The following is an 18877-nucleotide window of genomic DNA, read 5'->3' on the forward strand; positions in this document are numbered from 1 at the left end:
TTCAGCATAAGAACTGTCATGTTGACGAGAACGAGCTATCCAATCTTAGAGTTGTTAGTGACCTTCCTTTACAAGATAATCATAAACATATAGGTACTAATTTTTAGATCCACAGTAATGAAAGAACATTCTCCTCAAATATGATCAAATATAGTTGCAACTGCGTAATAAGTGCATAAAGATGCATCCATTAGTAAAAACACCCAACAAGACCAAGAAACTAATGAAGTGGCTCATTGTATTTGACACCAAGCACTTTTCTTGTGTTTTTGCAGTAATGGCTAAATGGAATGTTTCATGTCTTTGGGACAAATACTCGATTTTCATATTTTCATATAACTATTCTGATTTAATGTTAAATGATAGCATTCATCTTTCAATAACCTTGTTCATATAGGTCAGTTAAGAATGACAAATTTAACCACTAGCGATTGCTGCAATTGGGTTGGTCTCAGTTTACATAGTTTATAAAGAAAGGTTTTGGTTTTGTAGTTAATTGCAATACTTTTAGAAAAACACAAGTAAACTGGCAGTGCATTATTGTTTTATTGCTTCATTCCTTTTGCAATAGTATTTTACAGTTGGTATTGCCAGGTCAACAGATTACTTAACCTAGGTTCCAATGACATCACAGAAATTGATCTATGTTGCATTGATTGCCTCCACAGCTGCAAAAAACCTCTGGCTTTAGAGACATCTGAGTTGCTATCAAAATGAGTACCAGCACACAGACATTATTGGATTTGGTTTTATCTGACAATTGAGAGCTAAAGTAATTTATTATGCTTCACAATAAATTCATGATAACCTTGTTAAATGATGTTCTCATGGTTTCACAAAGTTTTATAGGCTGATTAAATGACTAGAGATAATAGACCATTAAGCACCTTTTAACTCATCTGTACTTTTAGATTACATGTGTTTTGTCAAATCTGTCTCTCTTCCCTCTCCACCCCTTCTCAGTACCTTTCCTATTACTGTCTGCAGCATTATTTGTCCTTCATCTAGTGAAGCAGGATCACCTGACCTAGAGGTTTATTCTGCAAATATGTGGAAGAAGGTGGCATGGCTCCTGTGGGATGAGGACTGTTAATCTTTTCATCCCAGAGGTGAAGTGCTAACCCCTCAAAGGCTCTCCGTCTAATAATATGGTAGAGAGCTGATAAAACTTGCCCTTTGAATGATTACCAAGAGCAGGATTTAAACTCAGGCCTATCTGGTTGGAAATCTGGTACTCTGCCCTAGAGTTCTGTACATTTCAGCTACAAAATTCTGCTTATATTGGCCATATAGTCAAACAACCTGTTAAATTACATGTAGTATAGTTTACAACCTTTTCTGATAATTATTTGTTGGAAATGCTTGTGGATTTCACCTTATTTCTGTGCCACAAGCTGTTCACACATGTCTCACATGACCAACAACAGTCAAAAGATAAATATGTCAGATATTTCAGGTTGGTAGCAAAAAGCCCCAACACCTGCTGGTCTTCCTGGAACTAGCTCTCCTGATGTCAGCAGTACAATTTGCTAGACATCATGAACAGCATAGTCAAATACAGTGTTTCCATGTGACATGAAGATATCATATTATTGCTGACATCCTGATGCCAGTATTTCACAGTCAGCCAACGTATGTGAAAAAACAAACAGAACTTACTTTGCTTCCAGTTTACAAGAAAGCTGGCTGTACAATTGGTATGTAAATGTGAGAATACTTAGGTCACTCTGCTAAGTTTGATCTTGCAATATAAAAGCAAGTTTTGTCAAGCATAACAAAAACATTAACTAAATACTGAAAATGTTGCATTGTAATGTAAAGTCATCCCTGTTATACATAATAGTCTACAAGAAAACAAAATTAAGGTACTTATTATGGATAGAACCTTGCTTATGAATTTCATTAATATAAGTCATCACATTGAAAATGAATAAGGCAGACAGAAAAACTAGTTGCCTGACATTGGTATGAAAATGGAAGACTTTGCCCACTTGCTGGAAACTCATATTTTTAGCACCTCAGTATTGAAATCATGAATCCGAGAGGTGCTGTGTGATGGAGGCATTGAAAAAGTAAATTGTCAATTTTTCATAGAAAAAATGTCATTGTGTAATCAGAGTTTGTGTACCTTATTTAAAAGTAACTTGAGAGTTAATGGACCTCAAGTGTTCTCTGTGCTGTGCAACTAACAGACACTGTTTTTCAAAGGCTGTTGCTCTGAATACTGGTCTACAAAGAATAGGTGTCTGGGTCTGATCTGGGGATAATGACAGAACAAACCATGACTATCACAGCAAATCATGCCATCTTTCTGTATGTTACTTTCTCATCCTTGACCTGCTGAGGGACTGGACACATGTTGTGCAACACTTTACACCATAAAGCTTTGTGTCTTAATCATTTGGTTATTGTTAAGTAATTCACTTCAAAGGGAAATGAATTTAAGTTCAGGCAAAATAATAAATGAAACAGTCTGTGTTGACCATGAACGGAGCAGAGCTATTTAATGCCTCATAGGTTTGTTCGCCTATGTAAAGAGGCACCATAGATTTACTCCACTTACCAGTCTCACAACCACCTTGATTGATTAATCAGCCTGAAGAGCTGAACTGGGAAGACATGTACTGTCAAAAAGAGTTAATTAAGTTTTCAAATAAGACTTAAGCCAAGTCTTGCAAAGGTGAGCTCCACAGAGATAAATTTGCAATAATATGATTGATGTGCAGATTTTTGTTTTAGGTCTTGTCCTGTCCTCAAATAATATCCCAAAGTTAAAACTAGGACCAGACTGATTTACAAGAAATTTCTACAATGTCTCTGGTCATTGGTCAGACAGTTTAATCTAATAAACAAGCATGTTGTAACATTATACTCGGTCACCATTTGCTATTACAAGTTGGCTAATCAGATTGTTGGAACCTGGGATTTCAACTGAGAACAGCCGTTTCCTCAAAAAATATTCTTATGTCAGGAACTGAAAGTTTTCTTAAAAGATATATTTTGAAACTTGATTTTGTTTAAAATCCTAATCATTCCTGGACATTTTTACTTCTTGTCCACCAACTTGTCTCCTTTTTAATCTTCCTAGTTTGAAGATGTTGATTTATGCTGGGGTATAGTTCTACCAACAATATTGCCAAAGTTGCCATGTGCAGGTTTGGAAAGTGAGATCATTGAGCTATTTCACCATGTGATGCAATTCAAAATAAATACAGTGTGTGTCTAACATCTGCAAACTTCCAGCAAAGATCTTTCAATTACATAAGGAATCGGAGCCCTGGGCCTTTTTCAATATACACATAAGCCAGGAGTCAAATCTGATGTAGCTTATTACCTTACCTCGCAGTGCATTTTGTCACTCAACTGTAGCCGCACCATTCCTCGCTATTTTTACTAAAACAAGGCAAACCCTAATAATTACAGTTTCTTCAGGTTCATTAGTGAATTATTTTGATGTTTGTTCTGTAGGTCTTTCCTTCGGGGCTCATTCTTCAAATATCCATATAACCATGGATTCTATTGATATACTGCCATAAGATCAACAGAAACTCCTGAACAAAAGCTAATTCTCCAGGATTTCTTTTGAAGTTATGGCAGGAGATTGGGAGAACCCCCACAAATTCTATCTGAGAAAGTTATTTTTCAGGCATGTTGTAAATATTGTCCCCTACATTCCTTTTGAATGCCCATTTGTTATCTGGATGGATGGACTAGAGAACTGTTCCCAGGATCATCTACTACTATTACTTTTTAGCCAGCCAATACCAGATTTGTGAGGGTAAGGTGACATGACCAGCCCATTAATTTTCTCTAACTTATTCTGGTGAATTGCCACACTTCTGCTTGACACCTTCCATTATGAGATGGCTGCGATTTGGAACTTGCTTTATGGTAAATCAGGGAGACAAAAGCACATATCAAATTTTGTGACAATGTAGATTAATACATGTGCTACAGTTCCAACCATCTGAATAAAGACTCTTAAAAAAGAAATTGGAGCTGCCTTATTAATAACTCAAAGAATCTTCTTGATGATTTAATCTATGGTCATTTCAATTATGAAAATAAGCATTTTGTTGCAAAATTTGGAGAGAACAATTGTTAATATACTGGCCCAGATCTTCCAGTCTCCAGATTGTCAGAGACCAGACATACACCCCAAGATGCGCTCCAGGACTACGCAAAAATCCAAACGCACTGACTCCATGGGAGTTACCCGGGAGGTTTGAACTTCAGTTGGGCAATTTCCCCTACTCCCTGGGACTCTCTGAAAAGTCTGAGTTAAAATCAAACACTTTAGACAGTTATGACTTACTTACCTGAATAGTTACCCAGGAAATGTTAGGCAGAAAAATCCTAGGCTGACTCTTGGGTAACTGCAGAACTGAACCCCTAAACATTCTCACTGAGCTGGTGAGCCACCACCCCCCAGCTCAACACAGCTGACCCGATCTGCCTAGCCCCCATCACCCGACACTTCCCGACAACCCCCCTGTCCCAACCTGACTAGCCCCCACCAACTGACTCTTTTCCCCCCCCCCCCCCCCCCCTCCAATTCCTGACATCCACCCCCAATCAGACATGTCTAGTCCCAACCTGACAACCCCTCCCGGCCCGCCTACCACCGCACCCACCTCCCAAACACCCCACTGTACCCACCTGCCACCCTACCCACTTACTTCACCCATCCTACCCATTTACACCTACACATTCATCTATTCCCTCATGCACTCATTCAGTAACAAACTGCTAAGCTGTGTAAATGTCCCAAAAATTTTCAGTGTGTTAGTGAACATTTCACAGCAGCTAGTGCCATTAAAAAGGGCATGGCTTGTCTTCTACCACCTATCTCCATCTTCACCCCCCCCCCCCCCCCCCCCCCCTCAACCACCACCACCACCAACGATCCAGCGCTATAAGGAAGCAGTTCAATGGAAGACTGCTCCACATTTCTGACGAAGCTAGGAGTGGACGACCCAACCAGAAATGTGGAGCAGTCGTGACGCAGACAGGTAGGAACAGAGTAGCAATGCAACGGTGATTATCGCTCTTTGGAAGATTCAGTCCATTAAACTGTGTCCAGTCACTTCAGCAACTTTTGTGATGAGCATTAATTATAAATTATATTTCTACATTGGAGGCTTTCACATTCTTCAATACTACTTTGTTCAAAAGCCTCATATGCTTCAATTCACATTATCAATCCAGGTGAAGCATCATATCTTTTCTGAAGATTAAACACCACTTCCCCTGGTTATTGCATTTGTTCATCTGCAGTGTTCTTACATTTAACATTTTTCTAATCTACACAATGTTGGTGTCAGGAACAGGCAAAATCAACCTCAATTGGCTGCTTTAACCTCTGATTCATGCACAGTGATGGGATCAATCGCATATATGATGATTTGGCCCACAGCAATTTTATTTTAACAATTTTAACTGTGACGAGATGCTTCAGAGTTTCACTATTTTTCTGATCATCTGCACGTATGGGTGAAAAAGAAAGGCAAGCAAATGAACTGCAAGATTTCTGCTGATTATGATAGATAAATAGTATAATGCTTATCATAACTCATTGAGTTAACAGCTTTTAAAATTAAAAGCAAGATTTTGAGAATATTGACTTTGCTATGCTCCCTTAAAATGTAAAAACAAGTTTACATTTTGAAAACAGTAAATTCCAATAGCTTACAAACATGGTCCTCTGCCAAGTATTCTGGTATTGTGGAGAAATCTATCCCTTAACATTCCATGCTCAAAGGTGATTTGCATGATCAAAATGGGCACTGGAGCAAAATATCATAAAACTGAAAGGAACATAACCTGGAATGAAGCTTCTTCAAGAATTACACTTACACAATTTGGGCTTTAACACAGGGTATAAGTGTATCTGTTAGAGGTATCTCATAACTCTTGTTTTTGATCGCCAGTCAGATTCCTGAGTTACACTTTCACATCAGATTACATTTAAAATTAGTTTGTATGCATATGTTAGTGATAGTCGAACAGCAGACTAACAGGTTGAAGGATTATTTTTCTCATGAATTGTTACACTGCTACATTGTTGACAAGAGCAGGCATAAGGTGGAAGAAATTTGCCAACTCATCTCAACAGTAGTGCAATTATATTTAATTATTTATAGAAGAATATAACTAGCAATCATAGTATAGCACAGAAGGAGGCAATTTGGCCCATCAAGTCTGCAGAGCTGTTTTGTAGAGCAATCCAATTATTCTCACTCCCTGGCATTTTCCCCATATACCTGCATTTTTTTCTTCAAATACCTATCCAATTCCCTTTTAAAAGCTGCTATTAAATCTATCAGGTGGTGCATTTAAAATCCTAACCATATGTGCGTAAAAGAGTTTTTCTTCATGACACCTGGTTCTTTTGCCAATTACCTTAATTCTCTTCCCTCTGGTTATCAGCACTTCAGCTATTGGAAACAGTGGCAGCAATTTTGCGGGCAGTTTGGGGATGAGCTGGTAAAGCAGCACCAAGAGGTGTCGAGGGTGAAATCCCTGACATCTTCCTGTGCCATGCCATTTTGTTAATGGCATGAAAGTTGATAGCACAGGCACCCACCGAGGCCAAATGAGTCGCTTAAATGGGCAATTCAGGCCACATCCCACCATCACAGGCATTTTGCCCGCATTTAGAGGGCCCACCACCAAATGGGGAGACTGCCCTGTGAAACCTGGTAGCCTCCAAGCGGGCTGTATGAGCGGCTCTCCCTCATGGACACTCAATGGCCCATGGAAGGACCCTTCCATCTTGTGGCAGCGGCACTGCCAGTTCTGAGCCCAACTCATCCCCCTTTCCCCTCTCCCTAGGTGTCTCTCAACTCCAGTACTTACTTGTCTTTGAGACAGCCCAGCCACTGAGGCACAATATTCCTGCAGCTGCAGCCTCACCGATGGTCACTGCTAGTGGTGGCACTGCTGAGCTGCCGGCCTTCTCCAGCAGTTCTTGGAGCAATAGATCCTGTCATCCGCCAAAGCACGATTGCCTCCTGCTTTCAGCTCCAGTGTCAAGACTTCTGCCATCTCCAGAAAATTCAGCCAGTTTCTCTTTACTTTAAACCCTTCATGGTTTAAAATTTTTCTATCAAATATCCTTTTCTGCTCTAAGGAGATCAGTCCCAGCTCTTGAAGCCTATCCATGTAACAGTTATCCCTCATTTATGTTACCATTCTAGTAAATCACTTCTATGCCCCCTCTAAAACCTTTACATTCTTCCTAAACCCTGAATTAGCTACATACGCCAGCTGGGGCCAAGCTCATATTTTATATAGGTTTAGTACAACATCCCTGGCTTTTATATTTTGTGTGTCTATTTACAAAGCATAGGATCACTGCTTTCGTAACCTGCCCTGCCAACTTCAAAGATTTGTGCACAGACAATCCCAGGTCTTTCTCTTCTTGCATCCCTTTTAAAATTGCAGCATTTAGCATGTATTGCCTGTCCTTATTCTTCCTACCAAGATGTAACGTCTCACACTTTTCTAGTTGAATTTCAACTGCCATATGTCTGCCCATTCTTTCAACCCATCTTTGTCTAATTGAAGTCTTTTACTAAGATAAAAGCAAAAAACTGCGGATGCTGGAAATCCAAAACAAAAATACCTGGAAAAACTCAGCAGGTCTGGCAGCATCTGCAGAGAGGAGCACAGTTAATGTTTCGAGTCTGAATGACCCTTCAACAGAACTAAGTAAAAATAGAAAAGAGGTGAAATATAAGTTGGTTTAAGAGGGGTGCGGTGGGACAAGAAGAGCTGGATAGAGGGCCAGTGATAGGTGGAGATTGCCAAAAGATGTCACAGATAAAAGGACAAAGGTGTTGAAGGTGGTTATATTATCTAAAGGAATGTGCTAATTAAGGGTAGAAAGCAGGACAAGCAAGGTACAGATAGCCCTAGTGGGGGTGGGGTGGGGGGAAGGGATCGAAATAGGCTAAAAGGTAGAGATAAAACAATGGATGGAAATACAATTAAAAATAATGCAAGTAGGTGGGAAAAGAAAAATCTATATAAATTATTGGAAGAAACAAAAAGGAGGGGGAAAATTGGAAAGGGGGTGGGGATGGAGGAGAGAGTTCATGATCTAAGATTGTTGAATTCAATATTCAGTCCGGAACGCTGTAAAGGGCCTAGTCGGAAGATGAGGTGCTGTTCCTCCAGTTTGCGTTGAGCTTCACTGGAACAATGCAGCAAGCCAAGGATGGACATGTGGGCATGTGAGCAGGGTGGAGTGTTGAAATGGCAAGCGGCATGGAGGTCTGAGTAATACTTGCGGACAGACCGAAGGTGTTCTGCAAAGCAGTCACCCAGTCTGCGTTTGGCCTCTCCAATGTAGAGGAGACCGCATTGGGAGCAACGAATACAGTAGACCAAGTTGAGGGAAGTGCAAGTGAAATGCTGCTTCACTTGAAAGGAGTGTTTGGGCCCTTGGATGGTGAGGAGAGGGGAAGTAAAGGGGCAGGTGTTGCACCTTCTGTGGTTGCATGGGAAGGTGCCGTGGGAGGGGGTTGAGATTTAGGGGGTGATGGAGGAGTGGACCAGGGTGTCCCGGAATGCTGCCGGGGGGTGAAGGGAAGATGTGTTTGGTGGTGGCATCATGCTGGAGTTGGTGGAAATGGCGGAGGATGATCCTTTGAATGCGGAGGCTGGTGGGGTGATAGATGAGGACAAGGGGGACCCTATCATGGTTCTGGGAGGGAGAGGAAGGTGTGAGGGTGGATGCGCAGGAGATGGGCCGGACACAGTGGAGGGCCCTGTCAACCAACGTGGGTGGAAAACCTCGGTGAAGGAAGAAGGAGGGCATGTAAGAGGAACTGTTTTGGTAAGTGGCATCATCAGAACAGATGCAACAGAGGCGAAGGAACTGAGAGAATGGGATGGAGTCCTTACAGGAAGCAGGGTGTGAGGAGCTGTAGTCAAGGGAGCTGTGGGAGTTGGTAGGCTTGTAAGCTCCTCACACCCCGCTTCCTGTAAGGACTCCATCCCATTCTCTGTTCCTTCGCCTCCGTCACATCTGTTCTGATGATGCCACTTTCAAAAAGAGTTCCTCTGACATGTCCTCCTTCCTTAACCGAGGTTTTCCACGCATGGTGGTTGACAGGGCCCTCAACCGTGTCCGGCCCATCTCCCGCGCATCCGCCCTCACACCTTCTTCTCCCACCCAGAAACATGATAGGATCCCCCTTGTCCCCACTTATCACCCCACCAGCCTCCGCATTCAAAGGATCATCCCCACCATTTCTGCCAACTCCAGCATGATGCCACCACCAAACACATCTTCCCTTCACCCCCCAGCGGCATTCCGCAGGGATCATTCCCTCCGGGACACCCTGGTCCACTCCTGCATCACCCCCTATAATTCAACCCCCTCCCACGGCACCTTCCCATGCAACCACAGAAGGTGCAACACCTGCCCCTTTACTTCCCCTCTCCTCACCATCCAAGGGCCCAAACACTCCTTTCAAGTGAAGCAGCATTTCACTTGCACTTCCCTCAACTTGGTCTACTGTATTCGTTGCTCCCAATGCGGTCTCCTCTACATTGGAGAGACCAAACGCAGACTGGGTGACTGCTTTGCAGAACACCTTCGGTCTGTCCGCAAGTATTACTCAGACCTCCATGCCGCTTGCCATTTCAACACTCCACCCTGCTCACATGCCCACATGTCCATCCTTGGCTTGCTGCATTGTTCCAGTGAAGCTCAACGCAAACTGGAGGAACAGCACCTCATCTTCCGACTAGGCCCTTTACAGCGTTCCGGACTGAATATTGAATTCAACAATCTTAGATCATGAACTCTCTCCTCCATCCCCACCCCCTTTCCAATTTTCCCCCTCCTTTTTGTTTCTTCCAATAATTTATATAGATTTTTCTTTTCCCACCTACTTGCATTATTTTTAATTGTATTTCCATCCATTGTTTTATCTCTACCTTTTAGCCTATTTCGATCCCTTCCCCCCACCCCACCCCCACTAGGGCTATCTGTACCTTGCTTGTCCTACTTTCTACCCTTAATTAGCACATTCCTTTAGATAATATCACCACCTTCAACACCTCTTTGCCAAAAGATGTCACAGACAAAAGGACAATCTCCACCTATCACTGGCCCTCTATCCAGCTCTTCTTGTCCCATCGCACCCCGCTTAAACCAACTTATATTTCACCTCTTTTCTATTTTTACTTAGTTCTGTTGAAGGGTCATTCGGACTCAAAACGTTAACTGTGCTCCTCTCCACACTTGCTGCCAGACCTGCTGAGTTTTTCCAGGGTTTTTTTTGTTTTGAAGTTTATTATTAACTTCTTCACTGTTTATCAAATTTCCACATTTTGTGTCATCTGCAAATTTCAAAACTGCCTGGTATCTCCAAGTCCAAGTCACTAATCAAATCAAAATCACCAATGGCCCTGGTACTGAACACTGGGGAAACACCCCATACCGTCTAAAAAAAAATAGCCATTCACAACATCTGTTATCTATCTCTTAGCCAATTTTGTATCTGTGCTTTGTATCTTTTACCCCATGGGCGTCAATTTTTCTAACACGTCTAATATGTGGCACTTTATCAAATACCTTTTGAAAGTCTATAAAACAATAACAGCTGCATCATCCACCCAATTCTGTTGCCTCATCAAGTAGTTCAACATGGTTTGCCTTAACAAATGGCTCTCCTTTATTAGTCCATGTCCAAGTTAATTTTCTCCACAATTATTGTTTCTACAAGCTTCTCCAACACTGACGTTAAATTGACTGTAATTACCATGTTTATCCTTCTCCGCTGTTAACTAATAAGCCCCATGTAATATCCTTATAATGATGTAAAGGTACAGCTAAAGAGTAAAATTTCTTGTAACGTGATTCAGTTTGTTAGATTTGGTGCAGTCAGGTGACCTAAGAGAACTAGGGGAGAATTTTCTCCCTGTTGGGCGGGCCAGTCGGGTGCAATCAGCTGCGTGCTGCCATTTTACGTAGGTGGGTGAATTAAGGCCCGCCCAAGTGTGACACGCACCCGGTGCTGCTCAGTGTTACCTGTGCATGGAGCTGTCTCAGGGAGATTAAGTTCAATTTGAAATATCATAAAAGTTAAGAATCATTTACAAATGTCCCCTCACGCCACAGTGTCACAAGAACTGGGACATGTTAATCAAATGTTTAAGAAATATTAATTTAATAAATCCTGCCTGTGGATAAGGTTCATGAAGAATGCGAAGGCTGCTTGGGCTCTTTGCCTACCCGCCAATCTTAAGGTTGGACAGGCAGTCCTGTCAATTTGGTTAATTAGTTTATTAATGGCCTTAACAGGCCTTTGACAGTTCGGTGGGCATGCAGCCGATTCCGGTGTGTGTCCACCAAATGAAAGATCGGAATGGCGCGTGGTGACGTCGGGACGCAGGCCCAACATCACTGCACGTCATTTCCCTGCACGCCGAACAGAAAATTCTGGCCTTAGTGTAAGTGTCAATGGATTCCTTAGAAACCTTCACAGTCTCTTGTTATTAAACCAGGCTGCATCGGTTACTCCCTCCCCCTCTTCAAATGTAATTGCTGATTTTATTTAATCAATCTGAGATTGAACTGACCCTATGTTTATAATGTCTTCTTTTAACTAAAGGAACATTTGTTTCTGCTTTTCAAAAAGATTAGAAGAACATAGGATAAATAACTTGGAATGTGGGGAAAGCAACAAACAAAAAGAAAGGAATCGGCAAATAACCTGGAATTAGGCAAAAAGAAGATAAAGAAAAATGAGCATTTCTAGAGTTTAATGGGGATAATATAATGAAAAAAATCATGTTTTGTAAGATGGAAAAGTCAGTAATCATTAGTAATTTTAATCAATGTTCTCTTCACTTATTTTGAAAGATATAATGTCTGGATCATATGGAACTTGACTATATTTCCAAATGGATTTTCAGGAAACTAAATGTTTAAAAACATATAATAAGGCAAAATAATGTGGATATTTGTAATGCAAGATTACAGACAATATACAAACATCACACCCTTGTGGACTTTTACCCAGAATACATGAGAAAAGTAGAGAAGTGCTGTTAACCACCAGACTCCATGTTCTGAGCTGATTTCTCCACAATATGGTGAAACATAATTCAGAGTTCTGTGCTTGTGAGAAACATATGTCAAATGATTTAAATGGGGCAAATTCCTTTTGAAAAAAATTACACATAGCTGGTTATTACAAAATGGTTGTCAATACAACTATGATTTTGTAGTCATTACAAAAATTCTGCATCTAATGCCCAACTGATTTGCAAAATTACATTATGAAATGTATTAATACAATTTCATATACAAAACCATGAGTTGTCTTTTAAATATTTAGATAAATCTTCACCATTACCAGGTGCTATTTATATTTTTAGTATATGATACATAGTAATTTCATTCATTAAATTCTAATAACTTCATTTTTAGTATCACTTTCATGCTGACTTGTCGTTGCAGCTTGAATTACTTCACGTTCCTTAATTTTGCCTGTTCTTACCTTTTTACTGCAGTTCTCAGAAGTATATAGTGCAATTTTGTCAGTATTGTTTTAATGCTGTATCAGAACCATGACCCAAAAATTTTATTTGTTTTCACCCAAAATTACTCATCAGTTAATTTTATTGAATTTAAATAAAATGATTTTATATACTTGTTATCATTTTTTTTTTGTACTGAAATAAACTGTTCTGACCTTCAGTGGAACCACTAGTGGTGGTAACAGGAACATGCTATTTCAGCCGCTTCTTTGCATTCTCATTATAACACAAATGATTCCACTGGGGATTGAAGTTATTTTGTAACTTCGGCCTAGCATTTGCCTACATTTGTTTTGTGATTTGTCCCCTTTTCCTCCCCCAGATGCCAACCTGGATTCTTCGGACAAAGATGTTTGGAGACTGAGCCCTTGAGAACATATAAACCTGATCTAAGTATGTTATGTAAGGAAGTGTTGCACTACTTCTAGGTACCCTTGGTGACACCACTGGAGTTGGGACGTTTTACAGAAGCAGCATATAAAGACAACTAGGTTAAAAAAAAAGTTTCTTTTGATAACTTTTCTTCTGCTGTTGAATAATCCAGTGGTCTCACCAATGTTTTTGGGATGTGTGTCCTCGAATGCTCTGTTCTAATGTTAAATCCTTTCTATCTTGTTTCTTTCTCTATGGTTTTTGTTTCTCTTGTCAGGTGTCCAAATGAATTTACAGGTGATCGCTGCCAACACTACGTAATGGCCAGTTTCTACAGTACGTCCATTTCTTCTCTTCTTAAACTGAAGCATGCTATTGCTGAATCATAGCATGCTTTTCTGCTACTGCTTTCTGTTGATGATGCTATTACCTGTCTTTCCTATATCACAATCTCCAATAACCTCCCTAAAACTATTAAACCCATGTATCTTCAGGGAAGAAAAAGGAAATGAAATTAGAAGGTTAGTATCACTTACTAGACACACATAAGGGTACTTCTAGTTTCAATCAAATATCAAAATGAGGCAACACAGTTGACAGAATAAAGTTGCATTTTTTTATAAACAGTTATTGTTCATTTGAAAAATAATACAGCCACGGATATCTATTGAATTCCACTTCAACACACTTTACTGTAAGATGCATAGAAATATGAATTTCTTGAAATCCAATAAATCTGGACAAAGATTGCACTTGGAATTGCCTTTTGCTGACTATATCGTCAGGCAAACCATATAGTTTTTATACATATTGCATGGATATATCAGTTATCAGCAGTAATGTTCAGTCAAGCCCACAAATGTCAATTAACATTTGAGGAAGCAATACTGAATGATAGCACTCTGAATTCTATGAAATGTTAACACCATATGAGGAACAGAACTATTTGAATTGGGCACTACCTAGAAAAGTGTTCGGGAAACATTTTTTTGCGAGTTGGGTTTAGAGGGGACTCAGAGCCAATGTCTGTGGTGGTGAAGTGTCATATCTTCATGTCATGCATTTCAGTTCAATTGCATGATTGTGCCATGGCATTTGGAAACAAAGTTGGAGCAGGATTTTCCGGTCCCACCCACCATGGGAATCATCGCGGGCAGGATGGAAAATTTGGTGGAGCAGCAAAGGGTTCATTGACTTCGGGGAGGACCAGAAAATCATGTCCTTTAAAGAATAAAATGTTTGCCAGATGTTTTTCATGGTGGTATTTTCATAAATATCTGAATGTCATTCAGACCAAACTTGTGCTGCAAGAATAGATAAATGACTATTCTATTCAAGTGATAAGTAATGGAAATTGTAGTATATTTGTTAAAAATTACTAATTATGTAATAGCTATAAACCTCATAATACTAACACATTCGTAATACAAAATGAACAAATTGAATATTTCCATGCCTCTGAGATTTGTATGCAGTTTCTCTTCAGTCAACTTTTTATGCAAAAGCATGTTTGAAAATGGCTCACACGTGTTTATATCTCATCTGGTTTTATTTGTCAGTGCAATTCTCTTCCTATCCTCATTCTGCAAATAAAATAGAAATACACCCAACATGAGAGATGCTTCCATCCAAGATAGAGAGATAGATGAGCCATTAATGTTTAGACAACATGCAAACATTCATTTTATGGCAGGCATAATTTATTATGCAAACAAGTTCATTTTCCTTCTCGTTAAAGATTTTTTGCAATTACTGAATAATTAAATTCTGCAAAATATTGTTACACTGACTATAATTTGTTAAGTTTCAGATATTGATTAGGTGGGACTCAGTGAAGACTAATTCCTATAAGAAATGATAAAGTATGAAAATGTAAAGCTGTTGAAATTTTGATACTGTAATAGAGAAACGATGCAGGATTATATTAACTTAAAAAAGACCTGACAAGTTTATTGAGTGTTTATAATTCTAGTTTATTAATTGTTATTTTATTTTAGTTCCTTCCTGGGTTTAATTCTAGTTACAGTATTATATCAAGATTTACTTTCCTCCTACAATGCCCCTGTCCATTCTATCTACCCTTTATACTTCTGATGTCTTTTTTTCGTTCAAGTGCATTGCTGTCATTCCTCTAGCATTGCTTTTATAATTCTTCTTCTCTCTACTCCCCTTGCCAAAATCCCCTCCCTCAGCCTCTGCATGGAATGACTTCTCATCCTTGATAACTTCAGCCTTAATCTAATTGCCCCTAATCCTCCCCTGACTAATCTCTCAACTTTCCCCATTCACACACATGGCTACCCATTTGACCTTGCCATCGTACAAGGCTTTACCACCTTGGAGATTTTAATCGGCAACACGGTAATCTCTGATCACTACCTTATCTTCTATTCTACCTATGTAATACTAGCACAGCTCCTCTCACATCACACCTTCACTTTGGGAAAATTTTTCCCCCTCAACTCGAACACCACTACACCATCTAATTCCTACCCTGCCTCCTCTGGATTTTAAGTTACTATGCATTATTACATAAATTCAAAAGTTATAACCCCCAAAATTCCCTCTTCAGAACCCTACAATCTGATTTTCACCCTACACTGCCAATATAAAATTTGAATCAGTCATTGGCTGGGATTTTCCATGCCCGCTGGTGTCGTTGTCGTGGGGTGAGGGGACTGATGTTGGGTAGTGCGATCAGTTTCATGATGGCATGAAACCAGCTAGCGATCGTCCGCTCAGCCTGCTGATGGGGGGGGCTGCGTTTCCTGCCGTCGGACATTGTGAACTTCTTTGGAATGCATCTACATATTATTAGGCCAGCCCACCGGAATCGTCTTCTGCCCCCTCCCCCGCTGGATCATCTACCCACATTGACAGGAAAACACAACAGCATTTATAAGGTGTGCACTTGGCGGGCTGCACTCCGCTCGAGACTTTGAGGTTTGTTTGCCTACCTTGCTTCAGTCAGCACTCGCAATCATCAATGCCAGGCTTCACAGACAGCACCACATCACTTTTAGGGGGGCGTGTGGGCAGGTCTCTACTTCTAGGTCAGCCATATTTGGGTGGCTTTTCAATGGCTGCAGGGCTAGGGCTTGCTTGAAGAAGTGGCCTCAGACAAGGGAAGAGGCTGTAGGATCAGGGCTGTACTGTGGAAGGAGGGTTTCCCAAGGTGTGTGTGGGGGCACATGTTGATTTGTGCAGGTGGCCTCAAGATGGTGATGCCTAAAGACGCAGTCTCCAGAGGATATGAGGCCAGAAGGACTTGAGGTATTTGTGTGAGAATGGGTGGTGATGTCCCTTGAACTGGCAGTGAGTGAGATGCCAGTGAATGTGTGATGGGCTTGAGTGTGAGAGTTTAGAGCGATGAGATGACTGCCATATCCTGGCTGCACGTATGAGATCATTCATCCTTTATCTACATTGGATGGTCAACCCAATTTGTGCAACATTGGCACTGACTACCAGTGCCATCACCTACCAAGCCAGAGTGGAAATGTTGCTGCCCCTCCTGCGCCCAGAGTGGGGGTAGAGGAGATCACAGCTCCATGGTGTCCAAAAGGCGTTCAAGGGCTGCAGTATTCTTGCTTTTAGGGGCCATGTTATCTTTGCAGCAGTCATGGGCTGGAAGGATGGAGCATATTTCTACTTTAATTGTGGTGCCTGGCGTGATGAAGACGTGAGGTGATGGGGTGGCAGGTGAATTGGAGCCCGACCACCATCTAAATGGCCTGTATCCCAGGAATGCATAATTAATGTGGTGGGCTTGGGATGATGTGGCGTGAAAAGCCACCATTGCAACCGTTGGGTAAAGTGTCATTTTTCCCGCCTGCTACCACACTTAGTGCAAAGCTGGGATAATTCCACCCATTAATGATATTTTTGGTGACGGTGACCATATTACAAAATCACCCCGAGTCTTCCGTTTTTCCAAAGTTCAATATGGTTGGTCATATCATGCTCCTGCCATCTCTCCACTGTGGTGCACATCCAGAAGATTACCTATGCTTGGTTCCACTGCCACTTGTCAGACTGGAGCTAGCGTATGTTCAGCAGTAAATTTTACCTCCTGCCCCTCACAGACATTTCTGGAGGATCCCAAATTTTAATCCTTGACTGTTTTAGATTTTGTGAGGTTAACAGATGTAATGGTAGATACAAAACTGACCAACAAACTAGAGGTGTAGGCTTTCATATGATGCCTCAGGTGAATACTAATGTATTTGATGCCAAACATGACCTTGGATTATCATGAAATTGTTGGAAACCACATGCTTAAATTTGAATTTAAATTTGAGTTAAATATTGTTTTATGAAAGAAAATAGAAAAACAACCAACGTCAGTAGGGTAAGTGAACTTCTTATTCGTACTTTGGTGATAGGTATATAGTAAAAAATATGTATGAGCATTGATGAGAAATTGAATTTCATGTCTTTGATGCTTATGGAAATTTTTCTGGGATATTTCAACTCTTGGCCTCAACTCATCTTCAGCATCTTACTTGTAGTAAATCATATTGACTGGTTCAGTTACCTATTTAACAAAACTGTGAAGGAAGTCAGCCAGTATTACTGAGACCCAATAAAGGACTGAAGAAGAATCAAACTAGTGGGGAGGATTTTCCCTTCGTCAGGCAGGCGCAGTGGGCAGGCCCGGGAACAGCCGCGAGACTGACCACCACCTGCGATTGGGCTCCGGCCGCGATTTCACGCTGGCTGGCTATTTAACAGCCAACCAGTGTGAAAGGTACGCTAAGAGCCTCAGCACTGCTGGGGTGGGGGCGGGAGGAACATGAGCGCTGAGGTGTGGGCATGCACTGGGAAATGCGCACTGACAGCTCCCTGAAGGCACAGAGCTGCCTCAGGGAGCTGACTGATTTTAAATACAAAAATAAACTTTTTACAATGAGATAAACATGTCCCCACATGTGACTCAGTCACATGAAGAGGGACATGTGAAAAAGGATGTTAAATTTTTTTTTAGTAAGCATTGGAAACCTCACCCTACCCATGGATGAGGTTTCGTTAAAAATGCAAAGGCTGCCTGGCCAATTCGCCCGCCCACCAACCAAATGGTTGAGCAGGCAGCAAAAAATGCAGCTTAATTAATGAATTAAGGCCCTTAATAGGCCTCGTAATTGTTGGCGGGCATGCTGTCACCTCTTGCATGCTCGCACTGACCAAAAGATCATGTGCGCGCGATGGCGTCGGGACGCATACCGCTATTTCACTCCCATCCAGGGTCAGGCATACACCCGCCCGTGAGAAGAAAAATTTTGCCCAGTGAGTCAAAAGATCCTTAAATAATTTCCACACGTTATCAAAGACAGCAATAAGGTAGAAATTTGATTTATCACTTATAATCCTGAACGAATTAAGGAACTATTTATAACAAAACAGAGGAAAAGTTATGCAGACATGATTAAGTACAGCTTGAATCCTTTCATGTTGCTTTGCAAAGTTTCTTCTCATGTGAAAGATCAGTTGAATGCACTGGCATTAATTAGACTAGAATTTTTATTCTGTGAGCATTGTTAAGCTGGGGTTTAAAATTTCAGTTGCATTGTGGATCTAAATCACATATATAAGAATTTCTACACCGGAGATGGATTAATCTTGTTGTAAGATGAAAATACCGAGAATATCCACAGAATAAAATTAGGTGCTAATAATCTAATTATTCATGTTCTGCTACATTATTACTAACTGCATGCACAAACGAGTTCAGGGCTAAAACAAATGAATAGAGAGAAAGAAAGGTCATTCAGCTCATCATATCTGTTTTGCCAAATATGCCACATACAGACCATGTTTTCCTTTGATTTTCTATCTATCAAAGTCTCAAGCTTCATCTAACATTGATCTGTGACAAGTGATTATATTCCTCTATACATCCTTGAGCAAAGATTTTCTCAAAGTCCATCAGTGGTAACTTTCACTG

General features: G+C 40.8%; 1 protein-coding gene across 1 annotated transcript in view; it reads left to right on the forward strand.

The window, feature by feature from the left end:
- The window catches only part of LOC121281068 (pro-neuregulin-2, membrane-bound isoform-like), a 167293-nt gene that overhangs the window by 116647 nt on the left and 31769 nt on the right, over positions 1 to 18877 (forward strand). Inside the window, exon 5 of the mRNA XM_041193698.1 lies at positions 12884 to 12954. Coding sequence (XP_041049632.1) covers positions 12884 to 12954 — 71 coding nt within the window. The remainder of the gene's footprint in view (positions 1 to 12883; positions 12955 to 18877) is intronic.

Source organism: Carcharodon carcharias, chromosome 8 (genome assembly GCF_017639515.1).
Source record: "Carcharodon carcharias isolate sCarCar2 chromosome 8, sCarCar2.pri, whole genome shotgun sequence".
Lineage (NCBI taxonomy): Eukaryota > Metazoa > Chordata > Chondrichthyes > Lamniformes > Lamnidae > Carcharodon > Carcharodon carcharias.